At 43.5% G+C, this 27,749-nt stretch overlaps 2 protein-coding genes and 1 long non-coding RNA gene across 5 annotated transcripts; 2 read left to right on the top strand and 1 right to left on the bottom strand.

Moving 5' to 3' along the window:
- The first annotated feature begins 2,280 nt into the window (after positions 1-2,280).
- On the top strand, positions 2,281-9,226 carry dla (deltaA). Its single transcript, XM_017456893.3, has 11 exons — positions 2,281-2,843; positions 3,066-3,365; positions 3,481-3,541; positions 3,677-3,934; positions 5,064-5,124; positions 5,272-5,402; positions 5,680-5,849; positions 6,063-6,279; positions 6,514-7,339; positions 7,434-7,659; positions 7,773-9,226. The coding sequence occupies exons 1-11, from the start codon at positions 2,793-2,795 to the stop codon at positions 7,776-7,778; spliced, it is 2,307 nt and encodes a 768-aa protein (XP_017312382.1). The 5' UTR covers positions 2,281-2,792; the 3' UTR covers positions 7,779-9,226.
- Positions 9,227-10,981: 1,755 nt separating this feature from the next.
- triobpa (TRIO and F-actin binding protein a) lies at positions 10,982-25,033 on the top strand. 3 transcript variants are annotated; one of them, XM_053676283.1, is made up of 15 exons: positions 10,982-11,160; positions 11,829-12,135; positions 12,660-14,064; positions 14,514-14,679; positions 17,526-17,582; positions 17,784-17,852; positions 18,259-18,348; positions 19,161-19,270; positions 19,901-20,324; positions 20,689-20,917; positions 21,020-21,101; positions 21,974-22,133; positions 23,213-23,326; positions 24,458-24,544; positions 24,725-25,033. In XM_053676283.1, the coding sequence occupies exons 2-15, from the start codon at positions 12,033-12,035 to the stop codon at positions 24,893-24,895; spliced, it is 3,267 nt and encodes a 1,088-aa protein (XP_053532258.1). In that variant the 5' UTR covers positions 10,982-11,160; positions 11,829-12,032; the 3' UTR covers positions 24,896-25,033. The 3 variants fall into 3 exon arrangements, with proteins under 3 accessions (XP_053532258.1, XP_017313723.1, XP_017313721.1); XM_017458234.3 differs by having other exon boundaries at positions 10,984-11,160; positions 19,898-20,324; XM_017458232.3 differs by lacking the exon at positions 10,982-11,160 and adding an exon at positions 11,635-11,751 and having other exon boundaries at positions 19,898-20,324.
- Positions 25,034-25,434: 401 nt separating this feature from the next.
- LOC128629225 (uncharacterized) lies at positions 25,435-27,326 on the bottom strand. The gene is made up of 3 exons (XR_008393566.1): positions 27,136-27,326; positions 26,057-26,212; positions 25,435-25,619 (listed from the first exon to the last, which is right to left on the bottom strand). It is a non-coding gene; the product is annotated as an uncharacterized LOC128629225 (long non-coding RNA).
- Between the last annotated feature and the right edge of the window lie 423 nt (positions 27,327-27,749).

Raw genomic sequence — 27,749 nt, 5'->3', positions numbered from 1 at the left:
TGTAGGTTACAAAATGACTAGCCACTTAGCATAATTGCTTGCAGAAATGATGTACAGTCATTTTCACAGATCTCTTGGACTAGTTCAACCATCATTATGCCATTTTGGAAGATACCCTTATCCAGAGCGACTTACATTTATCTCATTTATATAACTGAGCAGTTGAGGGTTAAGGGCCTTTCCCAAGGGCCCAACAGTGGTAACTTGGCAGTGCTGGGGCTTGAACTCCTGACCTTCTGAGCAGTAACCCAGAGCTTTTAACCACTGAGCCACCCCTGCCCTATATCCTTATATGAAGCGTTTGATTTTACTATCATGCTACATACCTACTAAAACAATGAGCACCAGTTCCTCTGCTTTCCTGACCCCCCCCCCCCCCCCCCCAAAAAAAAAAAAAAAAGTTCAGGTTTATAGTTATAGAACTCAGTTCTTCCCATCACTTCTCTCTGTCACGCAACAGATCTTCTAATCCCTGACAGGACTGCCTCAAAGCTGCAGAGCTTATTTTAACTGAGATCCAGTTTCCTATAGACGTAGGCTACCAAGAAATTGTCATTTTAAGTAGAATAATCAGAATTTACAAACAAATTTGACACAAAAACCAGCCGTCCAAGAGGAGTTAACCACTTAACACACTATTAATCAGGCTCGTGGGTGGAGTACTATTTTCATAAAGCACTACGCTTTCATATGGTAGTAGCCCAGGATCATTTGTTTTTCTTTTATTTTTTCTTCTGGCGGTGCCTTTATCCCTGCTGTCCTGTTTGTAACCGAGCAACAGCTCTCAAGCCTTTTCTCAATCCCATCTTTCGCTCGGGAAAAAAAACCCAAAAAACGTTGTGATGTCAGAATGCGAATGAACTCAGCGGGCATATCTTAACAGTGATGCAATTTGTCTCGCTTGTGCTTGGTTACTATAGACCGCATGGCAAATAGCTTTTTGTACTAAAGAAAATCACACTTAAATGAATGATCAAATTAAGAACCCCCCCCCCCCCCCCACACACACACACACACACAACCCACCACTACTATCACCGTCCACACACACATACCCATAGCCCCTCCACCACCAGAATTCTGCACACACACACACACACACACACACACACACACACACACACACAATTTCCTTTTGTACAGAGAAGTTCAAGAATAAAATTCTTTCTTGTGTCTGGCTGGAATGGAAAGAGGCACGGGTAGAAAAAGGGGGAACCAAAAACAAACACATATTTGTTTGGGTAAAGAAGTCCTGAGAAGAGAACCATAAGAAGCCGATGGAGTTGTTTTTCCCCCTGTGTGTGCAGGAAGGGGTGGGGTGAAGAGTGGGGGGGGGGGGGGGGGGGGTGTCCTGTAATTGTGAGACTGCGCTGGTGCGCATGCGCGGCCGGTGGGAGCTCGCGCACCCCGTTATATTGTAAGAGGGGGAGAGCAGGTGCTGGCCGAATTACCATACAGCTGAGCGCGCGGAGAGAGCAAACTTTACTCCAGCACCACACAATGGCGAAGTGCCCCGGGGATGGCCACGCGAGCCACACACACACACACACACACACACACACACACACGCTTCAGTCTCTTTTCTCAAAGTATCACACACGCGCATTGCTCGCGCGCGCACATACCCGCTCGCAAAAAAAAAAAGCAAAGAAAAACAAGTGGAGAATTTGGCTTCCATACAAATAATGCAAACTGTGTGTGTGTGTGTGTGTGTGTGTGTGTGTGCGGCTAAATTTCCCTCTGATGGCATGAAGGATGTTTTTCATCATAACAAATGCAACAGGAAATGACATCAAAGAGATGCTCTGATCATTTAATCGTGTTAATAGCTTACTCTTTTTAATATATATATATATATATATATATATATATATATATATATATATATATATGCTATACACATGACACAATATAAATAAATTTAAACATAAATTGTGCTAATCATCACAAATATTTACGATAAAAAAAAATAAATGCAACAACAAAAACTGCAAATACATAAAAGTAAGGTGGGTAAGATTTTTAAAAAAATAATAATGCAAAAATAGAAAGATAAAAAGAGCTGTGTCAATACAGCAGTGCTCCAGAGAGCACTCCAGGTTTAGAGCAACATCTAGGCTACATTTTTCTCCAAAACTAAACACACACACACACACACAGAGAGAGAGAGAGAGAGAGAGAGAGAGAGAGGAGCCGGTTGTAGCCGGGGTTTTTTTTCTTGGGGGGGGGGGGGGGGGGGGGGTTGTGGGGGGAGCCCCATCAGAAAGCGTGGGACAGATTGGGGGTGGTGGTTCATTAGCATAGTAGTACCCCGGCATGTGGCACCCCCATATAAAAGGTGCGTCCAGGCGGCCTGCCCCAGCAGAGCCCAAACGCAACGCGAGGAGAAAGACGGCCGAAAGAAAGGAGGCGCGTCAGGACACTGACAAAGCGCTCGGTTTGGGACCGAGCAAGAACGGAACTACAACTACACACAAACACACACACACACACACACAAGTTAATATAGGCTACACTCATGCCCCACCGGTTGTTTTTTTTCTCATGCAACTGAAGGAATTTGAGGATTATTTCTGTGGAAGCAACAAGTAATTTTTTGGGGAGCAAAGGAAGAGTTTGTGGATTTCTTGGCGTTCACTTTGGCATCAATGGGCACAAGAAGGTACTGAGAACAAACAACGGATGAATCAATCGGAGAGGAGAATCTGAGGAGCTCAAAGACATTCTTTTTTTTTTTTTTTTTTTTGGTTAAAATAAATCTCTATTTATTTATTTATTATTTATTATTCACCATGGGGCGCGTGCTTCTGTTGCTCTCCGTCGTGTGCATCTTGGCCAGCCAGGTAAATTTCCCACCATGAATCTCTATTTAACAGGTGCTGTGATGTTTTAATCCGGTTCCTATTGTATTGTTGGTGCTCTGTCTGTACGATTAGATTAGATTGTGATCAGACTAACATTTAAAGCATCCAACAACGAGTAACAGATTCAGTGTTATGTACTTTCTGTCACAGTCGATAATAAATACCTGTTGATCATTTTTGCACGTTTTCTTCCCCCTGAAGGCTTTGTGCTCTGGTGTTTTTGAGCTCAAGCTGCAGGAGTTTCTCAACAAAAAGGGCATCCAAGGCAACAGGAACTGCTGTAAAGGCGGACTAACGACGCCCTACCAGCAGTGTGAGTGCAAAACATTTTTCCGCGTGTGTTTAAAACACTACCAGCCCAACGCCAACCCGGAGCCGCCGTGCACATACGGAAGCACGGTCACGCCCGTCCTGGGCTCCAACTCTTTCCAGATCCCGGATACGTTACCCGACGGCTCGTTCACCAATCCTATCAGGTTGAACTTCGGCTTCACGTGGCCGGTGAGTGTAGCAGGAACTTTTTTTTTTGCTTTCCTTGTGATGCTCAGTGTTTATAGAGTAACTCATGAATAACACGTGATGTGCTTGGTGTATGGATTCTTTTCTGTCTGTACAGGGTACGTTTTCATTGATCATTGAGGCGGTGCACGCCGAATCCAAAGAGGATCTTACAACAGGTAAGCACTTGTTTCCATAAAAATAATAATAATAATAATAATAATAATAATAATAAAAACTTATTTCCGGTCCATAAACCATTTGAATGTTTGACTGAACAGTCAACAGTCTATAATGTTTATGCAAATAAACAGAAAACCCAGAGCGCATCATCAGCACCATGGCTACGCAGAGACACCTGACGGTCGGAGAGGACTGGGCTCAGGACCTGCACAGCGCGGGCAGAACCGAGCTCAAGTTCTCCTACAGGTTCGTCTGCGATGAGCACTACTACGGAGAAGGCTGCTCGGTCTTCTGCCGACCCAGAGACGATACTTTCGGCCATTTCACCTGCGGGGAGCGCGGAGAGATCATCTGCGATGCCGGATGGAAGGGCCAGTACTGCACGGAGCGTAAGTACCAGACCAGACAGGTTGAAAACAAACAAACAAACAAACAAACAAACAAAAACGCAAACCATCCCGTCATTATTGTTTTAATAGTTATAGACTCTCACAAGGGGTTGAAAGAGTTAATCTGATTGGATATTTATAGTTTATAAACTTATGATTGTCTGATTTTTTTTATGTGAATGTAATTGTGTACAAGTATTAGTTTTCAGTAATAGGCTACTCAAGTCTGCAAATCTGCTGGGGGAAAAGCTTCAGGAGGGGTTTGTTTTGTCGGTTCGGTTAAAAGCGGTTACTTTTTCCTTTTTTTTTTTCTTTTTTTTTGGTGGAGAGGGATAAAAAGGACCATTTATTTAATGAATACTGAAGGGGGAAAAAATACCACCCAAACTTAACGGTTAAGGGGCGACTTGTAGTTTAGATACTCCCCCTTACTCCCCTCCCGACTTTCACAACACCACTTGATTTATTCAAGTCGGGGGAAGGAAAGTTCTTTTAGTTATTTATTTATTTATTTATTTTTTTGTCGGAATAATCTCACGCGTGCCATAAATTTACATGCCCGAGTCTGATTGGTCGCTTCCTGAGTGGGCAGGGCGCTGATTGGCTGGCGAAGGGGCGGTATTGTTCGAAGTGGGCAGCTGCCGGCAGCGCGTAGACAATGGAGCAGCTGTCGCGCGCTGGCTGCGCGCACACCAGCTGTCCACTCTTATCTTCACTGCCCGGAGACACTGGAAGAAAAAAAAAAGAGTGAAGAAGGAGGACAAGAAAGAGAAAAAAGTTTTTTGACCCACAGGGAAAAGAAAGACAGAGAGAGAGAGAGAGAGAGAGAGAGAGAAGGGGTAAAAAAAAAAAAAAAAAAAAAAAAAAAAGAGACCCCTTGTTTGTCAGGTCTCTCATTGTCCTCATTTGTTAAGCAGAATCTCTTCTACAGTGCTAAGAAGATTTTAGGATTTTAAAATGAAGAGTGTAACAGCTAATAGGTTTAGTGACCCCTGTCCTTTAAGACAAAACGAATTACTCGGGATTTAGCGTGTTTAAGTTTCTAGTCTAAGTATGTAATCTATAGCCTACTAAGAGCATATGGCTACGGCATTGTGGTCCTAATGTGTCCGTTTGTCTGTTTTTACAGCGATCTGCCTCCCTGGATGTGATGAAGAGCATGGCTTTTGTGAGAAACCTGGAGAGTGCAAGTAAGTAAGCCTGAATCATAATGATAGTGTATGGGTTCTAAACGATTGGATTCTAGCCCGTACGCTGAGCAAAATATTCTGCATGTTGGTTATGTCCCTTTTCTGGTTTACAAACCTAACTCTGTTTGTTCTTTGAACGCGTAACAGGTGCAGAGTGGGCTTCAAAGGCCGATACTGTGACGAGTGCATTCGTTACCCAGGATGCCTTCACGGGACGTGCCAGCAGCCATGGCAATGCAACTGCCAGGAGGGATGGGGTGGCCTTTTCTGCAACCAGGGTAAGAACAGAAACAGAAAAACAAACATACGTAGAGAGAAATATTAGAGGGGAAAAAACAACAATTGCGTCTTAATAAACATTTTTTTTTAAACGACTCGGTACAAAAATCCCAGGAAAAGAATGACTAGGCAGAACATAGAAAGAGAAGAAGTGAAAGGATAAGCAGAAGATGCAAGACGTAATAGACAGCAGCTGTCCAGCTGCTGGTCAGCCATGAGCTGCTGTTTTGATCACACTAATCCCCGTTTGTTGCACACGTCTTTCTTTCCCTCCAGATCTGAACTACTGCACGCATCACAAGCCCTGTCTGAATGGAGCCACTTGTAGCAACACTGGTCAAGGCAGCTACACCTGTTCCTGCCGCCCGGGATTCACTGGCACCAGCTGCGAGATCGAGGTCAACGAATGTGCTGGGAATCCATGCCGCAACGGAGGGAGCTGCACTGTAAGTTTTTACACTCACATTACAGGCTTTAGAGGACTCCAGTGTAAACTTAAATACACATTAAATCGACACCTGTTGTGCGTGTCAGTCACTGTACAAGTTTTACATAATAAAACAGAACTCCATCCAATCTATGACGCGTTGTCGCTGGTCGCAGTTTTCAAGTCAAGTGTTTCCTTTCTTATCCTGCATTAATGTCATGTTATCTTCCAGGACCTGGAAAATACCTACACCTGCGCCTGTCCTCCGGGTTACTATGGCAAAAATTGCGAACTCAGTGCCATGACTTGTGCAGACGGTCCGTGTTTCAATGGGGGACGCTGTGCTGATAACCCTGATGGTGGCTACTTCTGCCAGTGTCCCACGGGTTATGCCGGCTTTAACTGTGAGAAGAAGATCGATCACTGCACATCTGGGCCTTGTTCAAATGGTACGACTGGTTGTTTGATGTCAGAAAACGATAGCCTGAATTTTACACCCTTGTGAATAGTTATCATCATGTCTGAAAAGAACTGATCCTAGACAAGTATTCTTACTTTGGGATGCTTAACAAACATGGGTAGTCTGGTTTTACCGTTTGGCTGTTAAAAAAAGCCAGGTAAACAAATTGCTCTTGTGTTTTTAACAATTATTCGATGTTATATTTGATTTCTTTACGCTACAGGTGCTCGGTGTGTGGACCTAGTGAACTCATACCTGTGCCAGTGTCCTGAGGGTTTCACCGGGATGAACTGTGACCGTGTCAGCGATGAGTGCTCTTTGTTCCCCTGCCAGAACGGTGGTACCTGCCAGGAGGGTGCCAACGGCTACACATGCACTTGCCCACCTGGTTACACAGGACGAAACTGTACCTCACCTATCAGCCGCTGCCAGCACAACCCGTGCCACAACGGCGCCACATGCCATGAGCGTAACAACCGCTATGTTTGTGCCTGTGTGCCTGGTTATGGAGGACGCAACTGCCAGTTCCTGCTTCCAGAACGTGCATCTCAGGCTGCCAGTGACATCCCGTGGACGGCGGTGGGCTCAGGCGTATTGCTGGTGCTTCTGCTGATTGTGGCATGTGCTGTGCTGGTGGTATGTGTGCGATCAAAGGTGCAGCAGCGGCGTAGGAGCCGTGAGGAAGAAGTGGCGAATGGGGAAAGCGAGACTATCAACAACCTCACGAATAACTGCCACCGGGATAAGGACCTCAGCGTCAGCGTGGTGTCGGGATTGGCACCAGTCAAAAACATCAACAAGAAGATAGATTTCCATAGCGAGCACGACTTGAGCTCCAACGCAGAGAAGAGCTATAAGTCAAGGCACCAAGCCTCTGACTACAACCTCGTGCAGGAAGTGAAGTACGAAGTCAAACACGAGGTGAAGCTGGAGCATATTGGGAAAGAGACAGCAGCGAAGGAACTGGCCGATAGCTGTGAGGACGTGAAGTGCCAGAGCTTGCAAGACTCTTGCGAGTTTGAAGAAAAACGCAGAAAACGCTTGAAAAGGTGAAAATCAAAAAATCTTTCGGAGCCACGTTATATCTTTACCGCTAAATGTTACCGGCGATACTAACGTCTTACTTATCTCCTTCATTCACAGTGACGCGTCAAAATATTCCGAGTCGAGATGCTCCGAGTCCAAGTTCTCAGAGTCGAAGTACTCTGAATCAAAGTATCCCGAGTCGAACTATTCCGATTCGCTGTATTCCGAGTCAGCATGCGCATCCGCATGTGCATCGGCATCCGTGTCGGCGTGCGTCGACACCAAATACAAGTCCGTCATGGTCATGTCGGAGGAAAAAGATGAATGTGTAATTGCAACCGAGGTGAGTATCAAATAATAGGACAAGATTCATTCATAGACAGCATGTTCTCCTTCTCCTTACCTTACAGTTTCCTGTAACTAATGGCAACCTTGTTTCCTTTTCCCTTTCGTCAGGTGTGATTGGCCTCAAGGAAGCCGATGCTCATTGGGTGCTATGGAGGACGTTTTGAACTTCCATAGAAAATGCTGCTGCTCAAAACCTTAGGTGGAAATGTCCCACCTCGTGATTACTGCTGCTGAGAAAGTAGGACTGATTTAACTGATATTCAGGGTGAGCTGGTTCTCTGTTCTGAACGAATCACAGGCAAATGACGGCCTGTAGGCTTGGAAACGTCCTGAATTGAACAGAGGAGTGGTCGCAGAGAGTTTACCACCCCTCTTTCAAACGTATCTGTAAAATTTACCTGTAAAGCCATTTTATAAAGGTGTTGGACAGTGTGTGTCCATTTCGATACTGTTTAGATTTATGACGCGAAATACGAAAAGGAAAAAAAACGAAAAAACAACAAAAAAAAAACGTTCGGAAGAAGTAGGAATTCGAGGAAACGTATCGCAATGTTCCGCCGCGTGGTGTGCGGTACTGTGGCAACATTGTGGCAAAGTTTTATCAATATTTTTGGCAACATTTGCTGTATTTTTTTCGCCAATTTCTCCAATGCCCACACAGGTGCTATTGCTGTGCCCAGAGAATGCACCAAACGTGAACGATGTTAAAGAAGAGTAGATTAAGATTAAGAAATGTATCACAGCGTTCTTGCCAATGTCCATCTCGTGGATTCTATGGCGACGTCGTGGCAACGTTTTTGCAATATTTTGGCAACATTTGCTGTTTTTTTTTTGCCAGTATCTCCAAGCCCCACAAGTCAGTGTGCGAGACCACATCAAAACGGTGGATGTTTGGCCATACTGGCCTGTCTTTCACTAGGTTCAATGGTGCAAGATGTCATATTCTGTCACATGACCAGTGGAGACTGTATGTATTACTTGATCACTGTGTAAATGGGAGAAGAAAAAAAAAATAAGTGCGCAAACAAAAAACAAAAAAAAAAAACCCTCTAAGTCTTCCGAGCCTCCACTTCTTTTTTGTAATAAGGTTTATATGGTTTTGTATAAGTATGTAATTATGTTCCGTCATGAAAAAAGCATTTGTGTTAATATGAATAATATCCTAAGTTGTTTGTTTTGCTCGTTTCTTTATTACAAAATGTGTATGATTTAAGTTAATTTATTTTATTTAAGTTGTATTTCGAAATTTTTTGTAAGGTTTTTAAGATTATTTAAGTTCTTTCTTAAGTTGTACTCGTTATTCGCAATGGCACTTCGGGTTGCTGGGATGTTTCAAGATATTATTATTTAAGAGGATTGTAAAAAGAATGTTATTAATGCTATTGTTGTTTTATTTTGTTCCCGTTTTGTCTTTGGTTTTCGTTTTCTTGAGAAGGATTTAGCCTAAATTATTTTTCCAAATAAAGAAAAATATGAAATATTAAAGAAGGCTTGAACTGTTGCTACGTGTGCACTTCACTTACGCCAATCTGTGTACTTGACTCGGTGCCTAAGACGAACGTGATGTTACAGATGATGAATACAGGTGACAATACAGAATCATTGGTAGAAAGATCACAAATTATGAAGTAATAGATGAACCGAGCGTGAACAAATCATGGACAAAAACATTTCCCAAAAGCAAGAAAGATTTTTTCATTCTCAATGAGGTAACACACTTTTCTAGTTTGTACTTATGACATCTGCGGTTCATCTGTGGTAACCTCGTCGGAACTCTTTTTTTTGGGGGGCATTTTATAGCTGTTAGTCGGTTTTCTCCATGTTATTAGCGGTCCTTTAGAGGAATGGGTGGATGGATAGAGGGAGGGGGGTGTTCAGTCCTTTTGATAGGGATGTGAACAGAGCTAATCATTGCCATCTGCTGCAGCCTCCTGCTCACCCCATACCGAGTCATTCAAACCCCATACAGTCCTCCCTCTGGCTCGGCCACACATATTACACAGAGACCATGGCTTTGAAAAACATGGCAAAACGGACCAATTATACCGACAACTCTGTCAACAAGAGTAGAGCAAGAGAAACCATTCTGAATTTTTTATCGGCTAGGGGCTTGAAGAGAATTATGTTAATAACCGAACCTACAAATTGTGCAAGGAGCAGTACGAAAACTTTGCCTTTCACATCGCTGTACTACTTCAACAATGCCACGTCGCTAATCTGAAAGCACACACATCTTCATTTTCCTTTCGATTCCAGACTTTTCTGCAATGAAATGAAAAAGTCATGGTTGGTTTTAGATCAGTGCTAGTTAAAAGTTGTTTAGGACATAGTGAAAGTAATCATTTTTGAGCAGGTCTCTTACGACGGCCATGAGTGGGACTCTGGGGAGTAGGCGGCGTCATGCACAATGCTGCACTGGACAATGGCGCAATACAAAAGGGCAACATTTGGGAGTGCCAGTGTGTGTCTCTGAATGGATGGATGAGGGGAGGAGGGATGGGATGCGATGGCGAGTTGGGGGCTGTGGGGCAAAGAACGACAGATGTTGTCTGTCCTCCTGAGTCAAAGCGCCCTGCAGGCAGAAAACACCAGCTAGACCCCACATGGCCAAGGAAGATAGAGACAATGGAAATACTTTAAGTTTGGGCCAAGCTCATTTTTCTCCGCTCTGCTAACCATGCTTGAATTACTTTGGGGCAAACTTTGCATAACTTTACTTTGCCCTACTTTTTATTATTATTTATCTCATGTCACACCTTTATATACCAACTTATAACCTACTCCTTACCTTACATTACAGTATCATGTTCGATTGTCAGTCCTAAAATTTGCCTTAAAAGAATAAGCTAAAAAGTCAGACATTTTAACTGCAAAACAAACTAGGATTTGAGGAACATACGTGATCCCCCTATTAGCACGAATGACTTAGCTGACTCGACGGAAAACTGAGCCGGGAATGAGAAGGTTTGCTCTGTGATCTCATTGCAATTTAATGAGCAGATCATGTGGTGTCCTCGGGGAACTGACGGTAACGCTATAACCCCACATAACATGGACACCAAAAAAAGTAAGGCAGTGCTCAAATAGTCAAAACTTACAGTCAATTACCATCTGCCACGTTTTAGCAAAAAACCACTGTGTCATGACTTGAAATGTGCAACGGATTAAAGAAGGCCTGAACATAAAAGACGTACGAATAAGGAAGGAAAGAGTGTTTCAAGGAGCTAATCGGTTTCAGACAGTACAGGGAGAGGGAGAAAAAAAACCCCAGGAGGTATGAAGACAGAAGTGAAAAAACAAGGAGCAAGGCAGTGGCAGCACAGGACATGATGAAAAAGTCATGAGTAGAGGCCGAGTCTAGCTTATGTTACACTCTGACGCGTCTAAAGTAATGAACGAGAGAACAGGAGGTGCAGGGATGGAGAGAAGAAGGGAAAGGATAAGACTCTGGCAAGTTTGACAGGAGACTCTTCGATGTGAGGGCTGCTTCTTAGCAGTGAGTACATGCTCTTCCTCTCTGTGTGGTGTATATTGTAGAGCCTAGAGCCTATATATATATATATATATATATATATATATATATATATATATATATATATATAGTAACCATTCTGTCTTGCTATTTGTGTGCTGCTTACTGTATTAGAATGTCTTCGTTTGATCAGTGCCTTAATCCCATTGTTTTAATAATGTGTTTAAATCTTTAGCTGTTAATTGAATTTGTTCGTTCGTTCATCGCGCTTGATTAATGTGCTTAGTGTAACCATTGGCATGAACCCCATCTGACCTTTGAGCTCTGAGGGACCGGTGTAATTCCTGATTCGCATTAAAATATCCTGTTTCTGCTAAGGATCCTACTAAGATTGCACCCTGTCAAACGACAACGGATTCTCTCTCTTCACCTCGTTAACCTAAATTATTCACTCCTGGCTGGATTATGTCACATTTTAACAATCAGCCAGATTAAGGTGTAGTGTGCTTAACGATCAGCTGTCTTGCTGTAGTAGCGTTCCTGCTGTGCTCTTCCTCTTGGCCTTGAAATAAGATGACTGAACTGAGACTGTGTGACCAAGGCTAGATGTTACCGGTAGATTTTTATCTTTTGTTATCCGGGATTCTTACTTTATAATTCATTCTTTGATTTCGTTTTCTGTTCTCTTACAGACTCTACTAAGAGCAAGGACTAAGGAGACATGCATCGGTCACTAATCAAAGATAACTGAAGATACAGCGTTGAGTGCAAGCGACTCCAGAGGGAGGAGAGCGTTTAAATGAGATCTCGAGATACTAGTCCTGTATGGAAGGCCACGTGTATAACCAGTGAATACTTCTACAACCCTTCTTCGAATGTGGAGAGCTTTCTAGAGAATGACTCAACTTGATTCTCCTCTGCAGCGTTCCGACCGCCGTTCCGAGATGGACTCGCGCAGTAGAAACACCAGCAGAAGGAGCAGTGTCAGTCAACGCACAGGTGAGATGGGATATACCTGTGCAGGCTTAAAAATGGATTTTTAAATATTGTTTGTTTAAGCATAATCAAGTCTTTTTTTTTTCGCACTCCAGTCATAAGATAATGGTATTAAACTGGTAACTATTTCTAAATTAGACATCTAATCATATGTAAAATGCTTCCACATTGGATTACCCTGATGCTGACCTATCGAGACATATGTAGAAAACATAAAAATGTTTTTTTTAATGAGTTATTAGTAATAGGAATATTTATAAGGGCAATATATTGTCAATACTGACATTTAAAAAATAAACCATTCATAATAAATTCAGTTTATCTTGGTTCAGCCATGATTTGTGTATTGATAGTGGTCAAAAATGCTTTGAGACCCATTCACGCAGCTTTGATCTGGAGATAACATGTAAATATGCGAGTTATCACCATTGTATCATCCATTGTAAAGGTCAGAAAAGGTGCATCACATGCATTATGCATTGTGTTGGAAGCACTGTATCAGTTACAACACCTTTTTTCTCTAACAGAACCAAAAAAAGAGAGGGATCCAAGCAGCACTCGTGCCATTTTTCAAAGAGCCAACCGCTTCCTGTCCCATGACCGAGAACTGCCAAATGACAGCCCTCCTGCTCCTGTGCGGTACTACGAGAGAGGACACCCTCTTCCCAGCAACAGCAGTCCTGAACGCAAAGCCACCATTCCGTTCCGAAACCCCGAACTGGGCCTTCCGTCCTACAGGAGGCGCCATGACACACTTAGCAATGAAGCCATGAGTGGCCTCTCTCCTCTACGCTGCATGACCTATTCGAACTTCAGACGTGGTGACAGTCAGTCACGTGCAAGCCCTCGTTCATGTAGCCCAAGGTCCACCAATGTTTCTCCGCACAGGCAATTCCATAGCTCCTCCCACCGCAAAGGCTCGACCTCCCATCTTCATGCGAGCTCTCGCACTTCATCCAAACGAGCTTCTCGAAAATGCAGTCCAGCTACAAGACGAGCCTCCGTGGGCTCACAGATGCACTCCCCCTCTCAAATATCTGCCTCCAACAGATATACAGATTCATCAAGCCACTCCCAAAAGCGAAGTCCTTCCCAGAGTTCCCATGGCCAACACAGTCTGGACTCAGAAAAGCTGTATCGCAATCTACAATCAATTGCTAGTTCAGCAGAGTCAGACTCCTCGCAACAGGGAAGAAATGGTTGGTCAAACAGGTCTAGGTCCAAAATGGCAACTGATAGTAATCGTTATGAAAATGGCAGAAGCAGCCGCAACAGTGCTTGTAACAGTCGGAAAAGTGGACGCAACACTGGTCGCAACAGCAGAGATTTCTCACCACCAGGTAGTGAGTACAACAGAAGCCAATTTTCACCAAAAGGAAGTAGTCATATGAGTGGGTATAACAGCCGCAACGGCGGTCGCAACACAGGCTCTAACAGTCACGACAGTTCACCTCCTCGTAGAGATTATGATCAAAATGGTCATAGCTCAAGAAGGGATAGAAAACAAAGCCATTACAGAGGTGACAAAGAGCGACCATTATCGAAATCATCCACATCAGACAGACACTCCAGAACAGATCTTATTCAAGCACAGGGGTCCTGGCATGGAAAAACACAGTCTCCTTTGAGTCCACCTTCCCCAGAGTCATCGCACAACATCTCGCCATCAAAGGAATCCCAAGTTGAAGCCACAAAAACAGACAACCAGACCACTGAGAGAAGCAGAAGCACCATTCGACGTGGTCTGGAGGCACTGATACTCTCTGAAAACACAAGATCTAAGAGCCAGCCACCTGTGCCAGAGATGACAATAGAAGACTATGTGGTCATAGCTGATATTCCCAGAGTAAATCTGTATCCAGAAGAAGATGAGGCAATCGTAGTGAGAAGGAGGCCTCAGAGTCGCAGTCCACGTAGAGACAAACAGCACAGGTCAGAGAGACAAGGGCCTTTTTCCACTGCAGTACCAGAATTTCTGTTACCAGAAACCTGAACGTGAATTTTCCCATTGGCCAATGTAGTCAATTACCTTCGGTTTTGGTTGTATATTTTTGGTACCTGCTCCAGATCCATCAGTGACCCTTTTTGTCAGAAATTACATCGATATAACCAATAAGGAGACATTAACCATGGTATCATTGGGCGTCATAACGGTGAAGCAATTGCTTTTAATGTTTTAATATCAATGTGGCCACTCATGTCTTTCTTGAAGTTGGTCAAAAATAAACGAAAACCCTCAATTCTGCTGGTTGCCGTTTGGTCAAATCCTTGTTTTTGAATATGCAGTGGAAAAAACGCTTAGAGAGGAAGAGACAGTCGAATTTCCAGAAAAAAAACTCCATCTTTATTAATATTTTCTCCTCCTGCACTCTCCGCTACAGAGAAGAGAGAGAAGGCCATGGCGAATACGTAGAGCCGGAGGAACGAGGGAGAGGGAGGGAGAGAGGGCGAGACCGCCGTGAGAGGGAGAGGAAACGCCATGACAAGGACACGGGAGGCTCATCTGAAACCAACAGCACCGTCTCAGACATTACACAGGTTTTACAGGTGAAAAACTTGTCACCTTTTTTCACAATGCCACTCAAATGGACTATTAATGATGCTAGTTTCATTCCAATACTTCACACCTTAATCTTTACATAAGATGCATGAATATATATCACGTCTTCTTTTTTTTTACATTTCTGATACGATGCTGATATCAGAGCTGGTATATCAATGACAAGCACAGGTAACTGACACGGTGAGGTGACGACGAGGAAACTCCACAAAACCTCCATCTCAATAGGATTGATCTCAAATTGACACACCCCCCGGGAAAACTATGCGAATCGGCGAAATCGCAATCGCACGAAATAGTTTCGCACGCACTTTCGCGGTGATGTTTGTTGGTAAACGAGACCTTTTAGCCGTACTCGTATTCGACGCACGTCAACCGAAGACGGCTTTGACCGAATGCGCGTCACAAGACGCGTCACGGCCCGAATCCGCGGGAGATCCGCAGCAATTCCGAAAAATCGCAACGGCCTCCGAATATCGCAGGGTTTCCTTACTTTTGAGTCGATTTCTGCGATCGCCAAAATCGCAAAACCCTGAAGGGACTGCCTCAAAAACAAGAGTGTATTGCATATTTCCGGAAAAAAGTTGTTCTAGCGTGTCTTTCGTGAATTGCAGAGAGGTCCAGCGAAGAAAAAAAACTCTTTAAATGGACATGAGGGAAAACAGTGTGACCCACCATTGATTCAGGTAACCTTTAGAGAGAGAGACAGAGAGAGAGAGAGAGAGAGAGAGAGAGAGAGAGAGAGAGAGAGAGAGAGAGAGAGAGAGAGAGAGACAGAGAGAGAGGGAGAGACAGAGAGAGATACACAGAGAGAGAGATACAGAGAGACAGTGAGAAAGAGAGATAGAGATACACAGAGAGAGAGAGAGAGGGAGAGAGAGGGAGAGACAGATACAGAGAGCGAGAGACAGAGATACAGAGAGAGAGACAGAGATACAGAGAGACAAAGAGAGAGAGAGAGACAGATACACAGAGATACAGTGAGAAAGAGAGATAGAGATACACACACACACACACAGAGAGAGATACAGAGAGATACACAGAGACAGAGAGAGAGATACAGAGAGATACAGAGACAGTGAGAAAGAGAGCTAGAGATACACAGAGAGAGAGAGAGATACAGAGATATACAGAGAGATACAGAGAGAGAGACAGATACAGAGAGACACAGAGAAAGAGAGACAGAGAGGAAGAGACAGAGGGAGAGACACAGAGAGAGACAGATACAGATACAGAGAGAGAGAGAGAGAGAGAGAGAGAGAGAGAGAGAGAGAGAGAGAGAGAGAGAGAAATTGAGAGAGACAGATACACAGAGACAGTGAGAGAGAGAGAGAGAGAGAGACAAATTGAGAGAGACAGATACACAGAGAGAGAGAGAGAGAGAGAGAGAGAGAGAGAGAGAGAGAGAGAGAGAGAGAAATTGAGAGAGACAGATACACAGAGAGACAGTGAGAGAGAGAGAGAGAGAGAGAGAGAGAGAGAGAGAGAGAGAGAGAGCATGAAATGGGAGGTTTTGGTGTCCAGTTTCAGTTTCAGCCAGAGCTGTCTCACTATGCACCTTGCAAAATGAGCTACACGCAGGTAAGTGTCTTTAGAAAGCTAAATAAAAGCAGGTATGACAGAAATTCGTTAGCCCTTTAGACATTGAGGGGAGACATTAATGGCGTTTGGGCTAACGGTTTTACGATTCGCGCCACTAGCACGGAAGTCACGTGACTAGTTGTTCGAGACAACTGTGGCTGCGCTCCGAAAACGCAAGGTATGAATTCCTGTGCATTTTATTTATGTATTTATATTTGTTTTACGGAAGAGGCGAATAAAGTCATTGATAATCAACAAACTATTTAAAAAAAACAAAAAAACCTTAATCCCAAAGAGAAACACGCACAAATTATGTTATATCTCGATAACAAACCCGGAAAGATGCTTCGTGACGTTTAAAACCCGAGGATTTGCTGACACTAGATACTACACGGAAACTGAGTCGGCGCATAACACTTTCATCTCTTCCTGTTTCATGCCTTCAACCGGCTTACATTATTCAACGATGACGGTAAGTCCTTGAATTCATTTCATATTACATTACAAACATGATATGTGTAAGTGTGTGTGTGTGTGTGTGTGTGACTGCACGTGCGTGTAGGTGATGAAGGGGGCGTGTCTGATTGCCAGCAGGTGTTTTCAGCTCTAGGTGTGAACTCAAAAGTAGTGTGAATACAAAAGGTTACAAAATTGCACCATGTGTAGTGCATTATAAGGTCAACCACAGAAGGGAACCATATACGTTCTAGCATAGGCTACGGTCCTGAAACTGGGGACCCCAAGGTGTTCATGATGATTATTACGTGGCACTGGTGGAGATCACTACCAACCCTTATCAAAATTCACTCGCTCATTAAGCTTCAGTATACCTTTTATCCTGGCCAGGGTTCGTGGTGGACCCGGAACCTGTCCCAGGAACACTGGACACGATGCAGGATGGGACGTTAGTCTATCACAACGTAATAACGAGTTAATTTGTTATTATAGTTATAATAGCCGAACTGCCTTCACTTAAGTCCAGGTCAACACGACGTTTCTGGCGGACATATTTTTCAAAACATTACGTTACATTGTATTATCCTTCCTGTTAAGTCTGTGTAAACTCGACACAATCCATTAACATGTTTATAAATTGAAAGTATTTTCATTTTGCTATCATGTGCACGGCAGTTCAGTCGTTACGTTGCGTTTCATTCCGTTTCACCCAGGAGTCCCCGGAGGACGGGAGTTGGTTCTCTGGTGAACTGTTGAAGGTTAAACTAACAGTTGTGATGTGACTTTTCATTTACAGCTCAACTCTCTGGACCTTAAAAAGGGATGGATGTTCATGTTGGACAACTGCGCTGAAGTAAGATGATTTTCAGATTCCAAACAGAGAACATGGCCTACTATAGAATGTGTTTATACACAGCTAGTTTAAATACGACTACTGGTGATTTTTTATACATTCTCCTAGGGTATTATCTTCCTCGTGCTAAATAAACATTACGGATGTTTATCCTCTCCTCCTCACAATATGCCTCAAAAACTATTTCTCTCTGGTTTTTAGTGGAGAAAATATTGGTTTGTGCTGGACAGCTCTGGGCTGAAATACTATTCCAACCCTGATGCTGAGGAGGTGAGCTGAATATATATATATATATATATCTTTAATCTGATTGTGAACACTGTAATCACTACCTTTTTTTTAAGGAGTATCTAATTAAACGAGCAGTGAGGTAAATTTTCTGCAATGCTTTTTCCTTAAATGCAAATTAACCGTATCTATTGATTTGGTATAACCTAGTTGGGCTGCTGTTATCGATTTAAGATTATCATCCTCAGTACACGGAGATGTATTTAAAGCTCTATGGAACATCCAGATATCTGAAAGGAAGAAATTCTGGACAATATGTACTGTATATTGTAAAATCACTTCTCCAAGTTAGTGGAAAATGTGTTTTAATTACCGTCTCGTCTACTTTCTCTTGTACTGGAGCGTCGGGATGATGAATAAACCTCATTGTGTTGTTTATATTTAACAGAGGGATGGTCCAGTTGGAGAGATTGATATTTCACGCTGTCTGGAAGTGGTGGAGTTTGAAGCGGATAAGAACTATGGACTTCAGATACATGTAAGTGTTTCTGCTGCCCATGCTTTAGCACGGACATACGTTTTGGTACAAAATGAAATGCAAAAGTTTACACTCATTCTGAGGGGTCGGTAATTCTTACTAACTACAATGCACTGTTCTGTACAACATTACATTGGATTTAAGGAAAATGCTGTTAAGGCAGCCAACGATTTATGACGATATGACACGATTTAGAGCGGTTTTGATGCATTATGATATAAATACAATATGATTCAGTGATTCAGTGCAAGCAGATCAGCCACGACTCTTTCACCGAAACTGACAGACACAGTGACCACGCCTCCTTTACTGAAACTGACAGACACATTGGCCACGCCTCCTTTACTATGACTGCTAGACACTGAGGCAGAGGCAGTGCTTCCTTTACTGAGACTGACAGACACATTGGCCACGCCTCCTTCACTGAGACTGACAGACACAGTGGCCACGCCTCCTTTACTATGACTGCTAGACACTGAGGCAGAGGCAGTGCTTCCTTCACTGAGACTGACAGACACCGTGGCCACGCCTCCTTCACTGAGACAGACAGACACCGTGGCCACGCCTCCTCACTGAGACTGACAGGCACATAGGCCTCACGTACTTCACTGTGACTGATGAGCGCAGATGATATGCCTGTGATTTTTACACACCTACTCTTCTTCAGACGTAAGTGTATTAGTTTGTTCTGAAATTGTGTGTGTTTCTGATGATCAGTCATTTTGAGTTTGTTGAATATTTACTGTACAGTGTAAACATGAACTTATCCACGTCTGCCGTGTCCCGGGTGTGTTCTGTCTGCCGGTGTCCAGATGAGAGATGGAGAAATCACCCTGTCAGCCATGACTTCCCGCATCAGGAGGAACTGGATCGACATTCTGCAGGGACGCTTCAGAACCAGTGAATCACCCGATAACACACGGTACAGACCGTCCTCCTGATATCACTCTTACCCGGAGACCGTGATGGCGACAGGAGGGGTTTATAGCTGCACAGTTCCGTTTATCATACTAAAGGGGTCTTCCTCTCTGATTATTCTCTCTGATGGAACGCTCTATGTTGAACCCACAACAGAGGGATTTGCTTTTAAATATAGGCACCCCTTCTTTTTTTTTATATTCTGGCTGAACTATCTACTAATGCCTTAAAAGTTTTTTAGTTAGTTTGTTTCTCTAGGGAAACCTTTAAAGATTCTTTGTAGAACCTCACAACAGGAGGTTTCTCTTCCATGTAGAACCCCTTTTGGGGTTCCAAAAACCTACCAAGGAACCCATATCTAGGAGTGTGGCTGGAATATATAGAGCTATGCTTATGCGAGACCATAATCAAGTGAACGCTTGGAAAGTCTTACACCCTCAGGAAAAAATGGTGAGAAGGTTGCCAGTGATTTTGATGAACTATTGGGAAAATACTTTGCATACTGAATGTAACTCTGGTGAATACTGGACATAGGAAAGTCTTTTTCGATACCGACCGTTACCTCCAATTTATATATTATATGCTTTGGAAAAGAAAAAAAATAACGCTGTCATCCAACGCTTTCATTCAGCAGCGGCACTAATCCCACCAACCAAAACGGCGAAACGTTCGGGTCCTCTCATCCAGATCGACGCGATTCAGGGTCAGAGCCCACAAGCCCGTCTCACGACGACCCAGACATGATGTCACTGCCCTCGACCAATCACCGAGAGGCAGGCGTGGGCCGAGACACGGAACAGGAAAAGCGATTAGGGGACAGGACTAAGTGGTTCCAGGAAGCCGTCTCAGACAGAGAAGCCGACAGCCCGTGGGACAAAGTCCAGCTGAAGAAGGGGGCAGTGGCTCGTGATATGCCGCAGATCCCTGAAACCATGACGGGGACGGACATCGAGAAGAAGTGGGAGGATTTCGAGAAGATTCCTGTCGGGGAGATGAGATCTTTATCTCTGATTGGCTCCGACGCTCCACAAGGAACCCCTGATGCGCTACAGACTGAGGTATTCACGTGCAACGTCTCAGATAAAGTCATGGATTTGTTTCCTCACATATTTTCAAATATCTTATTTATCTCTACCGTCTCTGTTCACTGCGTACATAACGATATTCCATTTCTAAAATGACACACGTTTAAACCTATACAATTAAAAACTGTGATGATTCACATCACAGTACACTTTCTTTTTGCCAGTATAACGTTTGACTTTTATTAAACCGACCAACACACAGCTGACTAAACCTCAACATCTGTAGAACATCTGTAGCAATTCTGTCACTTTCGCTGCTTTTTAGAATCCTACGGTTTTGCTGTTGTGTAACATCGTCCTACAACGCTTTTGTCCCGTGTTTCTCGCCTGGTCTCAGGTGGTGTCTCTGAGGCAGAATATCGAGGCGCTGCGTAAAGCCCGAGCCGGATCTGGATCTGCGGTTCCCTGCGGCCCGGGGTCGCCCTGTGCCTCCAGACTGGAAGAGTTGGAGAGAGAGTACTGTGAGAGTCTGCAGGAGATGGAGAGAGTGCATGAGAGAGAGAGGAGAGAGATGGAGGCTCGGAGAGAGCAGATGCTGAGGGAGGAGGCGCGCCACGCCGCACAAGGTGAATACCGGTTTCATACGATGATAACTTAAGTTACAGAGCTTATTGGTAGTGAGCATTCTGTCGTGTGCTGTCTCGCTGACTCCATCGCTCTCTCGGCAGCGATAGAAGCTCTGAGGACGGCCCATCAGGAGGAGCTGGAGAGAGTGAGAGGAGGAGAAAAAACAGACTCCACTGTATCACAGTGAGTGCATGAATGACTGTTAATACATATTATTAACGTCGTGCGCAGAAAAGTTAACAAAGAAGTAGTCTCGTTCTTGCAGGATTGGTCGATGGTACAGCACATCAAGCCCTGTCTGGCTTCCACCCAAAACACACATGTGTCTCACAAGTGTCATCAGTTTAACTCATCACAGATCATTATTTAGTACATTTCCTCGTCCTCGTCCTGTCTCTGAAACGATTTCCTGGCTACGCCGCTGTCCAGACACGATGACCTGAATTCCTAGATATCCTGAAGTCTTCGGTTCTTCAGTTATCTTCAGATCTAACCTTCAGAGTTTTGCAGCTCGATTTCATTTTATTAGTACACACTCTCACAAGGCACACACACACACACACACACACCACCCCGCGACGATTCAAAACGGAAGCCGTGATACCGGATAGTGAGATTATCAATCACTATACAGGTGTAGAAAAGTAAAGAACAACAGTACTGTGTGTGTTTACGGGATGCTCGTTATGAGCGGATTGTGAATAATAGGTTCTGGGATGAGCAACAGGGGAGCGTTTATGATTACAGCAGCAGCAGCAGCTCTTATGTACAAATCTACACTATCCAGGTGAAATAATGATCCGATTCAAGGGTGAGACTTGGGTATGAAGTCATGGCTCAGCTATTTTCACTGGAGGCAGTGCGGTGCTAACAGCTGTGTAGGGTGCGCGAGTGTCGGACAAAAGGGCTACGACAAAGGAACAAAAGCGGAGTGGGTACTAAATAGATTTTCAGTGAATTGGTTCAATCCATCAACAGATCAATTAAGCCATTAAAGCAGACATCTGTTCTTCAGTCAATGAATAAACCATCGTGTGTGTGTGTGTGTGTGTGAGGTCCGAGTGTGTATCTCTGCAGCAGGAGTTGGACGGTCTCTCGGAGCGTTACACTCAGAGGTGTGTGGAGCTGACTCAGTTACAGAACGCCACAGGACGGAGACACACGCTGATGGAGGAGAGGCACAGAGAAGTGGAACAACTCCGCAAGGAGAACCAGGTACGCCAGCGAGAACAGGAAACGCCATGTTCTCCTGCAGGACCCGAGCGAAGACAGTCGTCCCATCCGTATACGTCGGTACGGACACTTAGGGGGGAAAAAAGCGTCCCTTAAAGGTTCTTTGGATGGTTCCTGGTGCTCGCTCGAAACGGTCCTACTTGGAACCTTTTTCTGAAAGGGAAATCCTCTGCTCTATTACACAGAACCTTTCCCTGGAGAACCCATACGAGTGCTAGACAGAAAGAATGAAAGATAAAGAAAAAAACTCATTTGAGTGAAGAAGAGTGACAGTGATATAAAGAGAATGGAAAGAAAGAAAGAGAGACAAGTGGAAAAAAATAAATAACTGAACACAGAGAAAGAGAATCGGTTCGAGAAAAGCAGAGCGATGGAGTGAGAGAAAGAGTCAGAAGAAACGGAATAAGAGGAGAAAGTAATGACGAGGAGAAGAAAGACGGACAACAAAATAAAGGAAAAGATCAACTTTGAGAAAAGAAGAGTGGGAGAATGAGAGACAGAGACGGGAAAATAAACAAACAAACAAACAAACAAACAAACAAAAAGAGAAATAATTTGAGCAAAGCGGAGTGATGAGAGAGAGAGAGAGAGAGAGAGAGTAATGATGAGGAGATAGTGAGCGAGTGACAGAAGTGTGAGTAAAGCGGAGCTGCTGATTTTAGACACGGATACTGTACATTTTTATTTTTAAACCCAAATATAAATGTCTTCATTCAAGCTAGAAAAGAAAATCTTTCTATTTGAGTTCTGAAATAATAAATCTTTTACTGTCAGACTAAAGGGTTAATTCCAGTTCAGTGTTGCGCATTTAAAAAGTAAATGAGCAGTCATACAGTGTTCGTATTGGACAGAATGTGATCAGCGACAGCTTGTATTTCAGGGTTTACACTAACTGTACCCTTACAGACATCAGTGGCAGTCAGTGTGGTTAAACCCAGTCAGCTCTGACAACCGCAACTTCCTGTTTCGTTCGCGTGTAGCCTTTTCACACTGGTCCAGCACGGGAACTGTCAGTCACTCTGTGTCGGTTTTATTATCACTTCCTGTTTCTGCTCGAACAGGAACTGCAGGCACGTCTGACCGAGGAAATGAGTCTCATGCGATCCTTCATCACGGGTCAAAGGTCAGGGGTCGTCCCTGTCGGAAGCTACGAGCGCAGCGCCTCAGAACTGGAGGTGAGGTGTCTGTCTGTATAACACCGCTCGGTTTCATTACAGTTAAAACGCAGCTTTACGGTGTCGGGTCTATAAAGATACGAAAGGTAGTGGGGGAAAAAAACACGAATAAACGTAATAAATAATACCGTGTCCATCCTAATATGTTATTGTTTCACTAAGTGACAACTCGGACAGGGACGGATTTGGGGGGGAAAGAAATGTTCGTATGGTTGAGTTCTCTGTGATCTCCTCGTGTTTATTTAACATTTAATGGAAGGAGTCTCCAGTGTCAGCGCTTTGTAACAATCGGAGATAAAAAGGAGTAACTTTACATTTCGTGCATTATTTTGTCTTTATTGCGAGAGAAAAGCGAGGCCGTTTATAGCTGCTGTAACGTAAACGGGGTTAGAACCGGAGCTAACTTGCCTCAAGGATGTTTCGCGACATTAAATGTAGCTATAAATGGATAATAATGTGTGGCATTCTTTAATAAATAAATAAACAATTTATCTGTTGGCCAATCACTGTGGTATGAGAGGGATAAAAGACTTCGGGACGTGCTGTTACTGGAAAATAATCAACTTCAGTGTAACGAAAGCATCTGTGCTTCATCACACCACCCTGTCACTGATTATTTTCCTATAACAGCACGACACTGAGTGATTTATCCTGTACTGAGGAAGGTTAGAACGTTTAGCCTCGCTCCTCTGGGGATGGGGGTTCGAATCCCGTCTCCACCCTGTGTGCGTGGAGTTTGCATGTTCTCCCCGTGCTTCAGGGGATTCCTCCGGGTGCTCCGGTTTCCTCCCCTGGTTCAAAGGCATGCGTTGTAGGCTAATTGGCATTTCCAAATTGTCCGTAGTGTGTGTATGTGTGAGTGTGTGCGATTGTGCCCTGCAATGGGTTGGCACCCTGTCCAAGGTGTCCCCCGCTTAGTGCCCCAAGTTCCCTTGGACAGGCTCCATGCGACCGGATGGGTTGTTACACATTGCCCTCTAGTGGTCATAAATGGTAATACCGAAGTTTTTTGGGGGGGCTTTTCCAGTTTCTGGTATATTTTATATTGTCCGCATATGAAGAGTGTTTAGAAAGACTAAATTACAGACTAAGGCACACACTATTGTGTGTGTGTGTGTGTGTGTGTTGCAGATGTTGTTGCGAGTGAAGGAGAACGAGATCGAGTACTTACACAAGGAGATCAGCTGTCTCAGGAACGAGGTCCAGTCATTAATTAAGGTAATGCCAGGACCTTGTGTTTGGAAGAGTGTGTTGAGTGTGTTGGGAATCACTTATCAGGTGTTACATGTTTTCTTTTATTCATCCGTTCAGACTTAAAGCCTTTCAGACTTCATTTCAGATTTTCCCCACTGCTGGGTGACATGTTAATCTCTGTGCTGTGTGTGTGTGTGCGTGTAGGAGAAGCAGGATCTGAGCGAGCGTTATAAAGCCGTGTACGTGGAGCTGTGTGGACTGAAGGGGCTAAGCGAGCGAGAGATCAGCTCTCTTAAAGAACACCTCCGACTGACTAACGCCGCTCTGGAGGAGGAACAGCAGCACCAACCCAGACCTTCAACTATTCAGACGTGAACAAAACTCAGACGCTCTCAAACTCCTCTCGTTTGGCTTTGGATGGTGCTGGATGCTGATTTGTTTTACTGAGGGAGACATGAGGTCCTTTCCGTGCTGGTTTTGTTTACCAGAAAATAAAAAGATATGTAAATCTTTCATGCGTCTTCCTTCGAAAAGGTCTTCAAAGAGCAATAAATTGTGCTAATTTGACTTCAAATCATAATCTACAAAGATGACATAACTGTGCGACCTGTAGGTTTGCATAAAGATTTGTAAAACGTTGAGCAGGCTGTTTATTCACTGCCCCACTGTCTCATATGACGGTTTCACTGAGGTCAACTGTCTTTATATTTGGATGCAAACTAGACTTCCATGACTTTAACTACATTCGCTGGCTGATTGAATAGATTTGAGCTAAAAAGCTACATTATGTGTATGTATGTTGTTGTTGTTGTTGGTGTTTAAACCTCTATTTTTACATTTGAATGATGTGCACACTTTTTAAACGCGTGGATATTCGAAAATATTATATAAAATTTCCAGAAAACAGAGACAACTAAGAGTCAAGTGTTTTATTCAGCTGAAACAAAACTATACGTTTAGACTTTAGCTGTGAAAGTCAATCTGTAGAGTCAGGCACTGAATGCAAGGTGTGAATGTGAACATGTTGCTTGAACGTTATTGCAGTGATCCCACTTAGAGTTATCTTTAGTGTGTGAAATGGTTTGCTTCCCCAGTCACACTGTAAAGAAGAAGAAAAAAAAATATATCACAAAATCAGCAAGTATAATAATTAACCGGCGAATACATTTTAATGATGACGACTAGATTGTTTAAAAGGCCAAGATAAGAAGTGAAATGCACTTAGACATATGGTATTAGACATACCATTACTTCTACTGTATGTACCTCACTTATAAGGGACTCCAGAGCCATTTAAGACTGATATTCTCATGACACTAGAAGTCATTATTAATCCTGCTCCAGCCCCGCCCGAAACACATCTCAGCCAGGTTATAAAAGCTATACATTTCTACTTCTAGTAATCGCTCATGTGTGTTTGGACTGAAACGGAATAAAACCACGGAAACGCTGGAAATCCCCGAAGACGAGGTTTCACATCCTTACGGCAGTGAGACATTGTGAATCAGAGAGAGTCTTGCATCTCATTAAACGTACCGGCACGACCCAGCCTGACGTTACTCAGTCATCGTCATCGTCAGGAACGAAGATGTCGTTCTCTTCCAGAATAGCTGCAAACTGCTTGCTGATGAGCGTTCCTACGTAGAGGAACGGGGCCACCACTACTGCCATGCGCACGACACCAAACGGGATCTGCAAATGGCAACAAGTGCAAATGAGCTTGAAATGAACGAGACTATTTAATGTAATGTAAAGATGCTCTACTTCATGTATGCGCCAAAAGGAGAGGTTCTCAGTCCAGTCCAGTTCACGCCAAGTCCCTGACACACCTGAGCCAGGTAATATGGGCAAGCCACATTTTTTTTAGCCTTGATCATCTGGTGTGGGTGGGTGTGAAGCTTGAAAACAAAAATATATATAGAGGGCTGGGTCAATCCTGAAAGACTGGACTGAAAACCTAAGCCCAAAACTGTACCTCCTTCATCCTTACAACATTATAAGCAATTTATAACCCATGAAAACCCATAAGCTATTTAATTATTTTGTGAGTGAGTTACTTTGGTTACTTTATTGTTCATACTGTATGCTGTATACTGTATTAAAAAAAAAAATACATAAAAAAAAGTCCGTCGTTTTAATATAAAACATTCGTCAGGTTGCTACTGTAGTGTATTCACTTCCGCATTCAACGATTGTGGGTCAAAAAAAAACACGCATTGATTGGTCCATTTGAACGTCCGTCAAACAATTCTTCTATTTTCATTGGCTCGCATGCTACCGTGGTTACGACACAATAGTTACACCCATTTCATTTCAAACAGAAATGAAGCAGTAATACAAATTACAGCGTGGGAAAATAACATTACGTTGTAAATATTTCTATGTTTTATAGCTTTTTTGGTATAAAATTACGTTTTTATTTAGCTAGTAGCTACTGTACAAAACAAACAATTTCCGCAAAGCATAGATTGGTCACACCGCATGTCCGTCAAACTAATCCTCCATTTTCATTGGCTCGCAGGTATCTACACGCTAAACTAGTGACGTCCCTGTAGTTACGCCTAGTTCTATCCTACTCCGGTTTTGATGTACATTAAAAAGAAACACACACTTACTTTATCTGGTTTTGGGGGTATGGCTCCCGACATCGATGTCACCGCGTTTCGACTCAGTGCAACTCCTTTCATATTTCGTGAGTTTAATCCGGCGTTCCTGGTGAGGAAACTCCGAAATAGGGCGCGCGCTGCCAACGACATATTCCCTGTTTTATGCGCTCTGTGTTGGGAGGGAAAACGCGAGCGCTAATATCAGGGTCACTTCCTGGTCGTCGTCGTCGTCCCCCGCTAGAGGGCGCCAAAGACACAGTCCAGTATTAAGCATTTAAAAAAACAAACGTGTGTACATAGATATATTTAATTTAGGATGTAGTATCCTAGTCAACACAAATTAAAGCAAGTTTATTTAGCAACCGGAAATATGCTTAATCTAGAATTATTTCCTTTCACCTAGACAGTACTGAGGAATTGGAACAATATAAACATATAGCTCATAAATTAACAATATAACGTATACAGCAGCTGTTTCAAAGGGAAATTGTAATGCAGGCGCAAAGTGTCTTTAGTGTATGAATGGATGTGTGAGTGTGTATGTGGTTTGCATGTGCTCCCCATGCTGCATTGCATTTATTTTACATTTATTCATTTAGCAGATGCTTTTATCCAAAGCGACT

The sequence above is a fragment of the Ictalurus punctatus genome, chromosome 26 (genome assembly GCF_001660625.3).
Source record: "Ictalurus punctatus breed USDA103 chromosome 26, Coco_2.0, whole genome shotgun sequence".
NCBI classification, from domain to species: Eukaryota; Metazoa; Chordata; class Actinopteri; order Siluriformes; family Ictaluridae; genus Ictalurus; species Ictalurus punctatus.
The sequence above is the reverse complement of the archived record's forward strand: the minus strand, read 5'-3'. Positions and strand labels throughout refer to the sequence as shown.

Bases quoted from the DNA above. Each gene is read 5' to 3' on its own strand.
- dla (XM_017456893.3), top strand. From the start codon at position 2,793: ATGGGGCGCGTGCTTCTGTTGCTCTCCGTCGTGTGCATCTTGGCCAGC. The intron at 3,935-5,063 runs GTAAGTACCAGA...CTGTTTTTACAG, and splicing joins GGGCCAGTACTGCACGGAGC to CGATCTGCCTCCCTGGATGT. The intron at 5,850-6,062 runs GTAAGTTTTTAC...GTTATCTTCCAG, and splicing joins GCAACGGAGGGAGCTGCACT to GACCTGGAAAATACCTACAC.
- triobpa (XM_017458234.3), top strand. From the start codon at position 12,033: ATGACTCAACTTGATTCTCCTCTGCAGCGTTCCGACCGCCGTTCCGAG. The intron at 20,325-20,688 runs GTATTCACGTGC...GCCTGGTCTCAG, and splicing joins CTGATGCGCTACAGACTGAG to GTGGTGTCTCTGAGGCAGAA. The intron at 24,545-24,724 runs GTAATGCCAGGA...GTGTGCGTGTAG, and splicing joins AGGTCCAGTCATTAATTAAG to GAGAAGCAGGATCTGAGCGA.